The 14891-nt window shown below is 40.6% G+C and overlaps 1 protein-coding gene across 2 annotated transcripts in view; it reads left to right on the top strand.

Moving 5' to 3' along the window:
* The first annotated feature begins 2348 nt into the window (after window positions 1–2348).
* Window positions 2349–14891, top strand: part of CDC123 (cell division cycle 123) — a 32675-nt gene continuing 20132 nt past the window's right edge. For both annotated transcript variants that reach the window (XM_062491692.1, XM_062491691.1), the window contains exons 1-6: window positions 2349–2477; window positions 4341–4412; window positions 6277–6331; window positions 7121–7153; window positions 9610–9705; window positions 10461–10567. In XM_062491692.1, coding sequence (XP_062347676.1) covers window positions 2404–2477; window positions 4341–4412; window positions 6277–6331; window positions 7121–7153; window positions 9610–9705; window positions 10461–10567 — 437 coding nt within the window. In that variant the 5' untranslated portion in view covers window positions 2349–2403. The remainder of the gene's footprint in view (window positions 2478–4340; window positions 4413–6276; window positions 6332–7120; window positions 7154–9609; window positions 9706–10460; window positions 10568–14891) is intronic.

Below are 14891 nucleotides of genomic sequence, written 5' to 3'. Positions count from 1 at the left end.
CAAGTGGGTGCAGTAACTCTACGTATAGTGACATTCTTAAAAGTTCCACCAAAAGAGTATTTTTTTGCAGATTCAGTTGGCAGCATAGAAGTGAGAATTTCTGATGTTAGAAAGCTGAAATACTGTTTGGTTAAATGAAGGCTGCAATTCTGGCATCTCACGTTAGTCATGCTGTCAAGGATGGCAACAGCTCTTGCTCACAAACAAAATTAGCTGCAACTGAAAATTAAATTTAACACTAAAATATGAGGTTTCTAAAGGCCTATTTAGCTTTCAAAACATGCCTTGTCTTGCACTTCTATCTCATAAAACTCCCTCTGAATATAAATATTAGTTCATTTGAGTTAAAAACTCAATGCAGCTGATACAGCAGCCTGGGAACCTGGCTACCTGATTTAGGATTACATAAATTCTAAGAATACACATTTTTAATAGCTATAAATGCAGTATTAAGAATATGTCAAAGTGCACACATTTATCAGCTGCCTTAACATGAATCTACAGCACTCAAACTAACAATTATGAGGAAAAACAAACGTTTTCTACTTTGCTGGTAGCTTTTGTGCCCAGTGTTACAGAGTACTGCTAGCAAATCATGCTACTTCTTCCATTTATTTCAAACTAGGGTCAAATTCTGTCCTGCAAAAGCCACTCCATTTATAAAACACGTAACTTTATTCCCATTGCATATTCCTTTATTGTGTGGCTTCCTATCAAGGCTGCATCCAGCCACTCTACAATTTCCAAATTACGCTTCCCAGCAGTTAAAATCTTAAGCCAACTGAGGTCTGTGAATCAGTTCGGGAGAGAAGTCAAGATATCAGAACTATACTTCGATATTAATACTTAGATAGATGGATTGTCTTCTGCAAAGTGATTTGGGAAAGCTATTTTCTGATCCAAACATATATTCCAGCTGACAGAAACCAGATTTAATGGAAGCTCAGCAATGGGGGTCCCATGGCAAACTCAAGGTCAAACAAACTGCAGATTTTCTTATAAATAATGTGCAAAAGAGACACTAGCAACATTTTACGCAGGATTTAACCAACAGCACTCTGAGAAAACTAGGCTGAAGATAAACATCATTAAAAACTCCAAAGGCACTTTAAACTTGTTACTTGAACTTCAGTGCTATGATTCCAGAAACAAAATCCATTAAGTAGAAATTAAGTTGAGGGGAGGGAAAAAAGTAGGGGGAGATTTTTTTATCAAGGTATCTAGAAGCACGGATGACCCATTAAGTGCCAAATAAAATATGGACAAGTAACTGCAGAACAAACAAAGAGGATTATTGCACACAAGCAGAAGAGGGTTAGAGGCAGCTCCATGATGTTATCAAACTTCCCAACAGGTGAGGTGTCACACAGCTGGGAGAGACATCCCCAAACTGCAGATGTGAGAGCACGGGAGGACACATCGCACGGAAACATCGCCACGCAGGGGACAGACATACAGGCGCAGACACAACAGCTGAACCACGGGGCTTAAAAATCCCCCATACTACTCTGTTAATGCTTGACATGGGAACAAAATGAAACAGTGGTTGATAAAAAACGGAACATGAGCTGACAATGTGCGCTTACAGCCCTCAAAGCCAAAGGCTGCATCCAAAGGTTCTGCCCCTATCCCCCGCCCTTGTGAGCGCCCACCTGGAGCACCGAGCACAGTTCTGTGTCCCCAGCATAACAAGGACACAGAACTGTCGGAGCAAGTCCAGAGGAGGCCACGAGGTTGATAAGGGGACTGGAACACCTCCCCTACCAAGACAGGCTGAGAAAATCGGAGAAGGTTGTGCGGAGACCTCAGAGCATCCTCCAGTATTTGAAAGAACTACAGGGAATCTCGAGAGGGCCTATTCATCAGAACTGCAGTGACAGAACACGAGTAATGGGTACAGATTGAAAGACGGGAAATTTAGGTGAGATATTAGGAAGAAAGCCTTTACTGTGAGAGTGGTGAGACACCAGAACAGAGTGCTCAGAGCGCTGGGGATGCCAGGTTGGATAACGCCTTGAGCAACCCGGTCTGATGGGAGGTGACCCTGCCCACGGCAGGGGCTGATCGGAACTGGATGATCTTTAAGGTCCCTTCCAACCCCTTAACATCCTATGTGTCTATGAATCAGCTCCATGCAGGGCACACGCGGGCACAGGGAGGTCGGCAGAACCTACAACGATAACAGGTTACTCAGCTCTTCCTGGGCTCGGAGCAGGGCAGAGCGAAGGCAGCGCTGCGGAGGCTCCGGGGCGCTGCCGCCGAGCGGGGCCGGCGCTGAGGCGGCGGGGGCGGGGCTGGGCCCGGTGCGCCGGCCATGGCGCCGGGCGGCGCCCGGAGCTGAGCGGGAGGTTCCGGGCGGAGCGGGAGCTTCCGGGAGCGGCCGGGCTGAGGAGGAGGAGGAGGATGAAGAAGGAGCAGGTGGCGCATTGCCAGTTCTCCGTGTGGTACCCGCTCTTCAAGGCCGTCACCATCCGCAGGTGTGGGCGGTGAGGGGCGGCGGGGCTGGGAGAGGCGGTGCGGGCCGAGGAGAAGTGCGCGGCCGGGTCGGAGGAGTGTGGGAGAGCTATGCTCTTCTATCCTGTCCCTGTCCTCAGCCCTGCTGAGGCTCAGCTGGAGTGCTGTGTCCTGTTCTGGGCTCCTCAGAGCAGGAGGGACATGGAGCTCCTGGAACGGGTCCAGTGCAGGGCTACGGGCATGATTAAGGAACTGGAAAAGCTGAGGGAAATAGGCCTGTTCATCCTTGAGAATTACAGAATGGTTTGGGTTAGGAAGGATCTTAAAGGTCATCTGGTTCTAATCCCCTGCTATGGGCGGGGGACACCTTCCCCTAGACCAGGTTGCTCCAAGCTCCTTCCAACCTGGCCTTGGGCACCTCCAGGGATGGGGCAGCCACAGCTTCTCTGGGCACCCTGTGCCAGGGCCTCACCACCCTCAAGTGAAATAATTTCTTCCTGATATCTGTGTAAACCGAGTCTCTCTCCATTTGAACCCAGCCCCCCGTGTACTGTCACTACAAGTCTTGCTTCATCCTTCCTGCAAATTCCCTTCAGGTGCTGGAAGGAAAAAGAGATGACTGAGAGGGGACTTCATTAATGCATAGAAATATATCTAAGGAGGGGGTGCCAAAGGATGGGCCAGGCTCTGCTTGGTGCCCAGCAATAGAAGGCAACGGGCAGAAACTGATGCCCAGGAAGTTCTACCTGAACATGAGGAAGAATTTCTGTCCTGTGCAGTGACCAAGCACTGGAACTGATTGTCCAGAAAGGCTGTGGAATCTCCCTTGGTGATGATATTCCACAAGTGTCTGGACATAGCCCTGTGCTGTGTGCTCTGGGATGGCCCTGCTTGAGCAGGGAGGTCAGAGCCGATGAGTCCTGTGATCCCTGCCAACCTGACCCATTCTGGGATTCTGTGGGGCTGGGCTGGGGTGAAAATGAACTTGTGTTGGGGCAGGGGTGGCTGAGGTAGAGGGTGCCTGTGTGGGGCAGAGCTGGGGTGGAGATGGTAAAGGATTGATTGAGCTGCAGTGCCAGGAGCTGGGCTGTTGTCCCTGCATCCCAGGGAGGGTTTTGTGGAAGCCCTGGGGCAGGTCAAGTACCCCTGTGCTCCTTGCTCTCCTGATGGGATTCCGTGCTGAGCGTTAGAAGATATCCACACTGTTCCTGTTATCTGCATCCTGCTATCCACACTGCTGTTCCTGCTTAAACTGTGACTGAGTAAATCCAGCCCAAGTGGCCAACTTGGTGTTTCTGTGTATTTCTGGAAGCCATAGGAAATTTTTAAGGTGCTGCTGCTGGTCATGAGATTGTTACAAGAACTACAGTAGCTGAGGAAAGTCGAGATAGTTGCCCTGTTGCATCAAAAAGTGCTGACATCATTCTTTTAGTAATCAAAGCATTTGATCTTTTATCTTTCTTAATGTTTAACACAGGCTTATTTTTGGTAAGTTTAGTGATAGTTCTGCATTTTTGGAACATTAGGAAGGTGTATATTGATCTGGATTTCAAAAGGAAAACCTATAGTTTGAGCAACATGTTGTCTCCTCACAAGCTGCACAATTTTACTTGGAATTTCTTAGAGCTTTGAAGTACTCGGACATTTTTGTGTATTTCATCTAAAATTTTTGCCCTATACTTCCCCGGGGGAAGTGGAAATGGACATTGCTTTTTTGGGTGACGGATAAGATGGGCAAAAGAGAATTTTCTTCCATAATGTTAGAGGATAAAACGTAGTATTGTTGAGGTATGTGGTATGAAAAAAACCAAATTATTTTATTCCACAAGGATTTTATTTTAATAAATAATAATAAGGTATTAAAGAGATCTTCACATTTTTTCCAGTGTTATACTTCCCCTGCCAGAGAATGTGAAAGAATACTTGCTGGATGATGGAACACTGGTGGTTTCTGGAAGGTAAAGTGTGTTTTCTTCCCAGCCTCCAAGTATTAATGCCATTTTATATTCACAGCACCATTTGTATATACATATTGTATTGAGCATAACGAGTTTTTAAATTTGACCAGTGTGAGTGCAGTAAACCTCACACTGTGTGAGCATGTGAATGGGCTGACTGTTGTTAGTACTGCTGGATTTACTGGTGCCTGAAGCAGATCCTAAAACCCATGAACTACAATTATTTCTAGACCAAGTAGACACAGTCCTTTCATTTTTTTCTCCACCTTTCTTTGGGGAGTGTGCCAGTCTCTGGGATGCTCAGCTGGTGATTTACATTTGGTTCTTTGGATCTGGTTGGGTCCAGTTCACAGGCTTGATCTGTCCCATGCCAGTCCAGGGGTCAAGTGACATTACCTGAGCTTAATTCTCAATAAAATAAGCTATATACAAACTCATTAATTAGTAACATTTTATATAATCATTGCATACCAGTAATCCATGCGTATGACAGTGCTGAATGTCCTGTATGTACACCCATGCCAGGATTTTGGATAGAGAAGAATGAGGTGGATAAGATAGCAGGAATAGTTGGTAAGAACACAGGCCTTGCTCTTTGTGCCTGTGTAGGATCTCACTGTGTGGTTTCCTTGAGAAGTGGTTGCTGCATGCATGTTATTAATGACCAAACTCAGAAATCAGTCCTCACTCCATGATTCCCTAACTGGTAGTTTGATCCTTGCAGAGCAGCCAGTCAGGCTGTGAGTGAAAGGGAGCTTGGTCTGATTTATCAGTTATCAATTTATATAAAAATTGAAGCTGTTTAAATGCATTGTAAAGATGAAAGGGTTTAATTCTTAATTTCTAAGTTATTTTTCTTAGTAAAGGGTATCCAGAAAGCTAGAATTGTTTTTTTAACTATTTTGAATCAGAAGTAGTATTGTCACCTGCTTCTGAAGAATTGTGCAATTTATTTAGCAGTGGCTGTTTATTTTAATAAGCCTTCAGAAAAGCTGAAATTAAGGATTTAACACACTTAACATCTGTGTTCTCCAATTTTGCTGTCTTCAGTGAAGTAATGGACAGCTGTATAATTGACTTAAATTGCATTTTTAAGATATTTGCAGTTAAAATACCTTTCAGAAACCATTTTTTCTGAGTTGAATTTTTGTAGCTATATAAGTGAACATGATCTTCTTGCAGTCATGGCCAAGATTGCTTCTAACCTTCAGTGCACCCCTGTCTGACCTCTAGATCTCAAAAACTGTGTTGAAGGATTAATCCCTATGGAAGTGCATTGAAGGACTACAGAAACTCAGCTTGTTTAAGAATTGGCTTTTGGCAGGGGTGTACATTTGATGTTGCTCTGTTTGCTACACTCTCCGCTTTCCATAGAATCTTCTTTTGTCTGTATGCTGAGTGTGAGGACATTTTCTTTTCAGAGCCAGAAATTCACAGGTCAACATTTGAAATTCCAGGTTTATGAATTTTTACTTGGAAAGGGAGTATGGAAGCAAAGCATAATTTAAATCGATTTTATTTTTTAAAAAATCAAATTGTGTTTGTGTCAGAGTATGGTAAAGCTGGAAAAGAATCATTAACAGAGTGTTGAAAAGCTTCAATTAGGGTGTTTTAGAGCAAAAACTGATCTGCTAGTTTGAAAGAAGCAAAGTGTTCAGGGTAGGACCTAGGCCTAATGCCAGCTATTTGGTCTTTAGTTCTCAGTACTGGCTTCTCTGATTTTTCTCTCCCAGGGTTTGGGTTTTGAGGTTTAATTTTCTTATGAAAAGACATCAAGAGCTGGAAATGCTATGGAAATGTAATGGACATGGTCAAGTCAAACTCCAGTGCTTAATTTTTTTTCCTGTTAATTTTTTTGTTTCAGAGAAGATCCGCCAAGTCATGCTCAGGAGGGAAGTGATGATGCAGAGGAGATACAGGTCAGTGTAAAATGCAAATTAATGTCAAGATTCCTGAGAAAAGTAGGAATGTATAATTTTTTCTGCGTAATATATAGGTGTGGGGAGTCCTTCACAGAAATAATTATAATGTGGTAGTTGCCATGAAAAATGTAGAAATGTGATCACTTATGCTGTGAAGTCAGGGAAGTTTTAAAATATTTCTGTGCTCTTTCATAGAAGATTTTTTTTTTTAGATTTTTCATTTCTTGATAAATGGGAATGTTGAAATTGAACTTAATGCTGTTTCATGCCCTAAAAAATTAGCAGTACCTTTGGAGTAGTTATTCAATAAACAGTGAAAGTTTCTAAGGCCATAATAACTAAGAAGGCCATTCCAGGGGGAAAACACTGAAAAATGTTGTAAGTACAAGGTAACAGAATGTACAACAAAGAGATGAAGAAGAAATAGAAGTGAAACTAATGGATCATGGATCTAAGGATGGAAGCGCTGGAGCTGGAGACAAGCTGTAGATAGGGAAGACTGAGTTCTGAAATGTCTATCTTTCTGATATAAATCACAATTGAAATATATACAGGTATCTTTTTATCAATACTTTAGAGTAGTGCTTCTGCTGAATCTACAGTGGTTTTTCTGTCTTTACAGACAGAATAATTGCAGGGTGGTGGTGTTACGCTGTCTGGGCCAGTGATTTGATCTAAATGTTGTAATAGGCTGCATGAATTCTGATGTTCTCATAAATTATAAAGGAATTATAAATTATATACTCAGGAAACTGGTAACCTTTGGTTTGTTCTTATTTTGAACAGTGGTCGGATGATGAGAACACTACAACACTTAAGGTAAGGACCTGTAAAAGCCCAGTGTGGGTTTGTCAGCAGTTTCCTTTCTGCAGCATTGTGATACAAACTTACTGCTGGTTAGAGATATCTCTTGCTTTATTTAACATTTTTCAGATCATTTTAGATGGATGGCGATGTAGATGTCTGTAACTTCAAAGAAGTTTTGCTGGCTTAATTTTATTTAACTAAAGTAAAACACTTTCCTTCACCCCTGACAATCGTACACTTGTTAGACTCTAGGAAATGAGCTGCAGTACAGGCCTAAATATAGCTGTTTTTCATTTTCACCACTTTGAGTATGTCCAGATTATTTAATCAGACTGGATGCAGAAGAAACGAAGCCCCTGCAGCTCAGTCTTCGTATTTCTTCTCTTGATTTGCCATTATTTCTTCTAAGTACATCTTTCTCTATAATTTTTTTTGTTTTCCTGTCTTTATGGTCTCCTTGCATGTGGAATCAGGATCATAATGCATGCAAACCAGGCTTTCTTGATCTTTTTCTGACATATTTTTTTTGAAATCTGGTGTTGCCCTGTCACTGTCAGAGTTAAAATACTCGAGGCTCTTGTCTGCCATTGATGCTGTGGTTTCAGTCCCTTAACTTGTTAATGTTCATCAGGGTGTGGAATTGCTCATGTTGGATTAAGTACCATATAATCACAACCCTGCTTTGAATGGTGCTTCTGCTAGCACAGGATTTATAGCCTAGAGTTTAAAACTAATCAGTTTTAAATTTGTACACACTGATTAATCTTCAGTTCAAATATTTAACCTTTGATAACCTAGATTCCTTAAATTGTAAATTATTCAAAGCAAGGATTTCAGGATCCATCATACGGTTTGCAAAGCTCATGGTAATGATGCTAAATAAGTAATACCATAGTTTTGAATCCAGTTCTTTCATAATGTGGAACACAATAAGGAAATACATAATTAAGAGGTATTTACCTGTCAGAAGAGCACAGAACAAATGACTAGTGTATCAAGGCAAGTCTACCACTTCCTCATGAGGGATGTGGAGTGGCAGAAAATTCTGGTTTTAGAATAACTTGCATTAATATTAATGGTTACAAAGCAAGGCATTCAAAATTCAGGAAATTGTGGAGTCCAGCTTGTTTATGCAGTTGTAGAACTTTCCTCTTGTGTGTATATTTATCCTCTTGTGTTAATCAAATGACACTTTGGTAACATTTTCCCAGAGTGGCTTAGTATGTGCTGGTATTACATATATATAGTAGGACTCCTGATTTCTGTCAAAACAAGAGAAGCTTGGATCAGAATGCAGAGTTTTACTTCTTGCAGGAACAGTTTCTAGAATTGACTGAAAGTTTAAAAATAAAATTAGAGAAATGTTGTTTTTTTGTTTGTTTTTTTTTTTTTTTTCCAGTTTTCCAAGTGTAGTTTCCCATGGAGACTAGGTAATGTATGAAAGAGAGATTCAGAATGCTTGAAGTTCAGTCTAGGTCACTGCACTAAAATGTGAGAAGGTTTTTTTAACTGTTTGCATTTGGGGAAGCTGCAGTGAGGAGATGCCAGAATGTATGAATTTTTTTATTCACCTGTATGGCTGTGATGGTTTTGTTGTTTAAGAGGTATCAATTAGCTTTAGTGTAGAAGTTACTTTTAAATTGAGTTTAAAAATAGGCAGAAATACTGTTCCTATATTGTTCTTCCTATAATTCCTGTTACATGAAAAATCTTTGACATATGCTTCAAATCCTTTCATATTATTTTAAAGGTCAGCAACCTGGGTTATTTTTTCTGTAGCACCACATTCAGGGTAGAGTTTGGAGCAGCCTGAGAAGTTGGGATTTTTTTTACCTCAATCTTACTTTTTCAAAGTTCTTTACAAGGCAAAGTTTTCTAGTCCAACCTTTGCAATTGTCATCTATTTTGAATCAATGTAATGTTAAGCAGCTACTTTAAGACCTAATTTAAGAGCTGATTAGTGAAAATATTTCTAACATTTTATAGAACTAGAGCTTAAACAGGCAGCTGTCACTCAAATTGCCTATGATATTTAATTATAAAATGACTCTTTATAAGTTTAAATATTACTGGATCTTATTTGTATACAATAATCTACCATAGGACATAAACCAACAGGTAAGGATTTAAGGTTTGGTTATTTGACTTGTACTTTTGCCAGCTGATGCAGACTTCATTGTGACTGTTAGGATGTTTTTGGTTTTCTCCTGAAGTTCATGATACTTGATAGTAATGAAAGTGAGAAATGGGAGCATTTTCAGTTTTCTCTGGTTGAAAGAATGACAGATTTGAAAAGGTGATTTAAGTGATGATTGTACGCTATGTTTCTGGGGTTCATACTGATTTTGGACTAACTTCTAATGCAATATGTATTTCTAATAGTATTTAGCAGGTGGCTACACTTCACTATTAAACGAGAAGTAAAACTGTATAAATTGAAATTTAGGTTTTTGCTGTTCTTCGTTCAGGCACCAGAATTTCCCGAGTTCACAACTAAAGTTCAGGAAGCAATAATTTCCTTGGGTGGCAGTGTTTTTCCTAAACTCAACTGGAGTGCTCCAAGGGTAAGAATGCTGACTCCCTTGTACTACTTATCTTATAACAGATGTTGTCATAAAAATTTTTTTTGTGTTTGTTTTCTCTCAGTGCTTTGGAAAGAAGAAGAACCTGGTGGTTCTGATGAAGGAAGAATTGATACACAAGATACCAGTAAAGTGGTGGATTCTTTAATCTAAGTGGAATCCACCACTTCACTGATGTCTTTTCTATCACTAGATGGTGATGGTGCATTTTTAGGGAGGCTGGTGCATGGCAGCACTGACTTTCCTATCTGAAGGCTATATCTTGGTTGCAGATGGTTGTGTGATGGGCAGGTTCTCCTTGTTCAGGATACTAACTGAAAAACTTTACCTGGTGTAAAGATGAAAAGCGCCACAGTTTCACAAAAAGGCAATAAACTTTCCTCTAGCTGATTTGAGGTGCTCTTAACTATAAGGTAAGGATTAGTACACCCAAGTGTTGTTGTTTTGTGTTCTCAAGAGACATTATGTTCAATCAAGCATTCCAAAAAAGTTCCTGGAAGCAGTAAGGCAAAAACTTAATTTTGCAAATGAATTTGCACTGCTTTCATCAGAGTATTAATAAGAAAAACAGTAACAATTTTGTCTCTTTTAACCACTAATGAAGTTTTCCCTGGAATAAAAAAAAAAACCAACTTTTCTCTATGTATTTCAAACATTGCATAATATTTCAATAGACTTGAAGTTTGTAGTCCCTCCTGCTAATAAAGGTGTTTCAGGTAATCTCTGTGTTTCTTTAGGATGCCTACTGGATAGCAATGAACAGCTCTTTGAAATGCAAAGCTCTCAGTGACATCTTCCTCCTCTTCAAGAGTTCAGATTTCATAACTCGTGACCTCACTCAGCCGTAAGTAGATTTCCAACAGACAGTCTTAGTTATATGCAGCCAGAAAAAAACAAAAGCAAAACAGAACAACATTAAAGTAACACATGCTACCAGTGAGCTTGGACACTATAGATTAAGACCATATTTTTTTGACTATCTTTCCAGAGCAAGTCATGTTGTATTCTTGGGACTTTTTGCCTTCCCACCCCTCTTGGTGTTTACTTGTTGCTACCCTCCTTATTGCTGCCACTTCATATGGTAATATAGTGTGACTTTATCATGTCATTTTCATATTTTAAAGCTGTTGAGGTTTCTGTGGCTGCCTGGAAGATGCTTGAGACTTCTCCTAATATATTTCACGCATTTCTAGAGGTTATTCTGTACCCAGGTTTTTGTAGCTCTTCAAACTAATACAGTTCAGGTGACTAAGGATAGCAGTTACAGATAAAATTAAAAATATTATATGCTTGGGGTTGATTTTTATCTGCTCACATGAAGGAAGTACTTAATTGTATAGGAACAGTTTCCTCCTGTAGTACATGCATCTCATTGATTTATGTCACTCATTTTTAAAATACAGCATTTTTCTGAAAGAAGATGAGATTGCTGAGGTTGATACTTCTGTTACTATGGTTACTTTTTTTTTCCCCAGACAAGCAGAATTTCAAAGAGGGACAGTCCATGGCTTGGTATCGGAGATTATTTTCCAGCAATTATTCAATGCTTATTTACATTACAGGATTTTTTAGGAGACTCAGTTAAATGCAGAGCCATTGTTCTAGGTGCCTTACAGGGATTAGCAGGTGTAAGTTTCATGTCAAGTGGCTTGTGTCTTGATAAAAGTTTTCTTTCTAAAGTGTGAAGCCAGTTACATTAATGCTGTGCAACTGCCTTCTTTTTTATTCCTGCAAGTCTCATGAGACTCTCTTCTCCCAGTTTTTTGGTACATGAAAAAAAAGGGGTTGTTGACAGGAAGGCTGTAAGTCCAATTCTGATGTTGGGTTTTACATCATGCCTAACCTGCAATGTCAGGAGATGCTGGGGAAGAGACTGAGGATGAGGGGAGAAGATACTGGAGTGATAAAACAGTTTGAAAAATACGTTGAGCTTGGGAAACAATTGTGAAGAATGAGAATTCATGATTCTGGGGTCACAGAGCATGAAAGGAAGGGTAAGACCAACCTTTGTTCTCTATTGGGTGAGGGAGGGAACTTATTAACTGCAGATGAGGAGAAGGTGGAAGTGCTTAATGCCTTCTTTGCCTCAGTCTTCAGGGGGAAGACAGCTTGTTCTCAGGACAGCTGTCCTGCTGGATTGGTAGATGGTGTCAGGGTCTCCCTGTTATCCAGGAGGAGGCAGCCAGAGAACTGCTGAGCCGCTGGGATGTTCATAAATCTATGGGACCAGATGGGATGCATCCCAGGTGATGAGTGAGCTGGCAGATGAGCTTGCAGAGTCACTGTCTATCATTTACCAACAGTCTTGGCTCACTGGTGAGGTTCCAGATGACTGGAAGCTGGCCAGTGTGACTCCCATTCACAGAAAGGGAGGAGGGAGAATCTGGGTAATTAGAGATCAGTTAACCTTACTGGGTACTCAGGTCAGGCTATGGAACAGTTTATGCTGTCATCACACAGCACTTACAGAATGGCCGGGGAATTAGACCCAGCCAGCGTGGGCTTAGGAGGGGCAGGTCGTGTTTGACCAACCTGGTCTCCTTTAATGACCAGGTGACCCACCTGGTAGATGCAGGGAAGCTGTGGATGTTGTCTGGATTTCAGCAAGGCCTTTGGCACTGTCTGCACAGTAAACTACTGGAATAGCTGGCAGCCCACAGCTTGCACAGGAGCACTCTTTGCTGGGTTAAGAGCTGGCCCAGAGAGTGGTGGGGAGCGGTGCTGCATGCAGCTGGTGGCCAGGCACCAGTGGTGTTCCTCAGGGATCTGTGCTCGGGTCAGTTCTGTTCAATACTTTTATTGATGACATGGATGAGGGTATTGAGTCTTTCAATAGTAAATTTGCAGATGACACTAAGATGGGAGGTTGTATTGATCTGCTGGAAGGTAAGCTCTGCAGAGAGACCTGGAGTGATTGGATGAATGGGCAGTGCATTTTCTGTCTGGTTTAGTCTTGTATCAGTTCCAGTCAGTGCCTCAGCTCTTCATTTCACCCCCTGCAGTCAGCACTGGCTTGGTGGGAGAGGCAGTGAAGACATTCTAGTGACTGTGGTGTGAGGCTTTGCAGCATGGCTTTTGACTTGAAGCATCAGTGGTTTCACCTTAAGTTCACACAAGAACAGTAGTGGCTGAGCACCCCATAGCAGGCACATTTCCTTCTGATCCTGCTGTGGGAGAATAACCTCTTGCAGAAAGGCAACACCTCAAACTCCACTGGTCCTGTCCCTTTAGGCTCCTTTCCAGTGTGATAAGACCACCAGATAGCACAACTAAGGTGGTAAATAAGTAAAGCTTATGACATGACTGTGGGAAATCACCTTGGTCTCTGGGTTTATCTTGTAATTTATGAATATATCATACTTGATTAAAGCATATATTATTGTCCAGTCTCTGCTTGGTATTTCTAAATTACAAAGTTATTTGTACAGAATGTCCCCAAGCAGTGCAATGATTACTGCTAAATCAGAACAGTGGTCGTCCTTAATTATACTATTGATTAGCTGCCAGTTCACAAGTCCTTAGCAAGCAGAAATTAAAAATGTAGCTGGCATAAGAACCTGAAGTGCTGAACAAATGAAAATTACATACATAATGCATCCAAATCCCTTGGAAGGACTACTTGGAGGGAGGAGAAATGCACTATATTTCTACTTCATCAATAGTACTCAGTGTGGCCTAAAGGTTCTTGCCCTGCATAAGTAGTATCTGAAATGCTGAATTCACTTTTTTGTTGTTGTTTTGTTTCCTGTTCAATTGTATGAACTTAGATATCTACTTCATGGGTTGTTATATGGTAAACATGCTGCAATGGCAATTTGTAGATCTGGTTTTTAATCTAGAAATTTAAGCCAGTGATGCAGTACTTAAGGCAAACTACTTTCTTTGTCTTTTCTTCCTCTCTCATCTCCTTTCTGCCTCTAAACATTGTTCAGGTCAGGAAATGCCCTCGTTGTAATTCTCAACTGTCTCAAGTTCTGAAAAACTTCAACCCTGTAATGCTTCAATACAAACTATTAAAAATATGGTCTCAATGCAAATATATTAAGCATCATTAAATTGCTTTGACTGTTTTAAAAGTTTGGACTCTCTTATGATACCAACACCTTGGTTGAAAAGTTCAGACTAATGAATTATCTTTCCAGCATGTTAATTTTAAATAAATTAACAAAGACTTCAGAGTGATGTACTCATTAATGCAGTTGATGTTGTTTCTGCTTCAAAGTCAGCATTGTATTTTACTTAGCTGAGTTCACAAAAAAATCTTGTGGGTGGTGTGATCTTAATTTTCCAGGCATTAATGTAGGCTTTCAGAATTTTAGCATTGAGTATATGTGATAAAATCTTTTCTAACTGGGAATTATGTTAAATGATTAAAACTCGTCTTTTGAACAAAAAGCTCTGTATAGCCCTGATGAATGTATTGGTGTAAAAATGCAGTTTTCTTCCTTACTAGAAGGTTAGAATGGGTGAACTAAGTTTTGTTAAAACATGATTGATTGTTCACCTTGAGACTAGTAGAAATATTAGCCGCACTTCTAATGATGTGATAATGCCCCTGCATTCTGAAAGCATTTCTGATGCCAGACTTAATGCTTTTGATATTGAATTCCAAACTGCGAGGAAATAGCAAAGCTGATTCTGAGATGTGGAGGAAAAACAGCCTGTGTTCTCCTAACAGAATATAGGAGGCAGTGTTGGATCATGAAGAATGTGCCTTAGTGCTACAGTATCTTCTTGCAGGAGTGGGAGCTGTTAGTTTAGGCTTTAATATAAACTGTTTCAAGGTAGGCAGTTCCACATGAGAGGATGTGGAAAATGATGCTTTTGATGACGATTCTTTTTTTCTGGAGGTGTTACTCTTGCCCGTTTTTCCTAGCAATTTACAGTGTAGTACAAGATTCTCTTTTGAGTGGTGCATGAATTTTCCTATTTCTTTTAGGCCTCAGAGTTCCAGAAGGTTTAATATTCAAGGAATAAAGATACGGTTCAAAGGCTGTCAAAAGCTTCTCCTTATTCTTTTTTTAATAATATTTTAAAATAAACCATGCAATAATAGCAGGGAAGTATCAGGTACAGAATAAATTTTATAATTCTCATAATATTCATAATAGTTCCTAATCATCTCAGTGATTTGCAGATGAGTTCATGGCTTTCTTGGCAGGGTAGGT

This window comes from Cinclus cinclus, chromosome 4 (genome assembly GCF_963662255.1).
Source record: "Cinclus cinclus chromosome 4, bCinCin1.1, whole genome shotgun sequence".
Taxonomy (NCBI): domain Eukaryota; kingdom Metazoa; phylum Chordata; class Aves; order Passeriformes; family Cinclidae; genus Cinclus; species Cinclus cinclus.
Note: the sequence above shows the minus strand (reverse complement) of the source record. Positions and strands in the feature narration are given on the sequence as shown.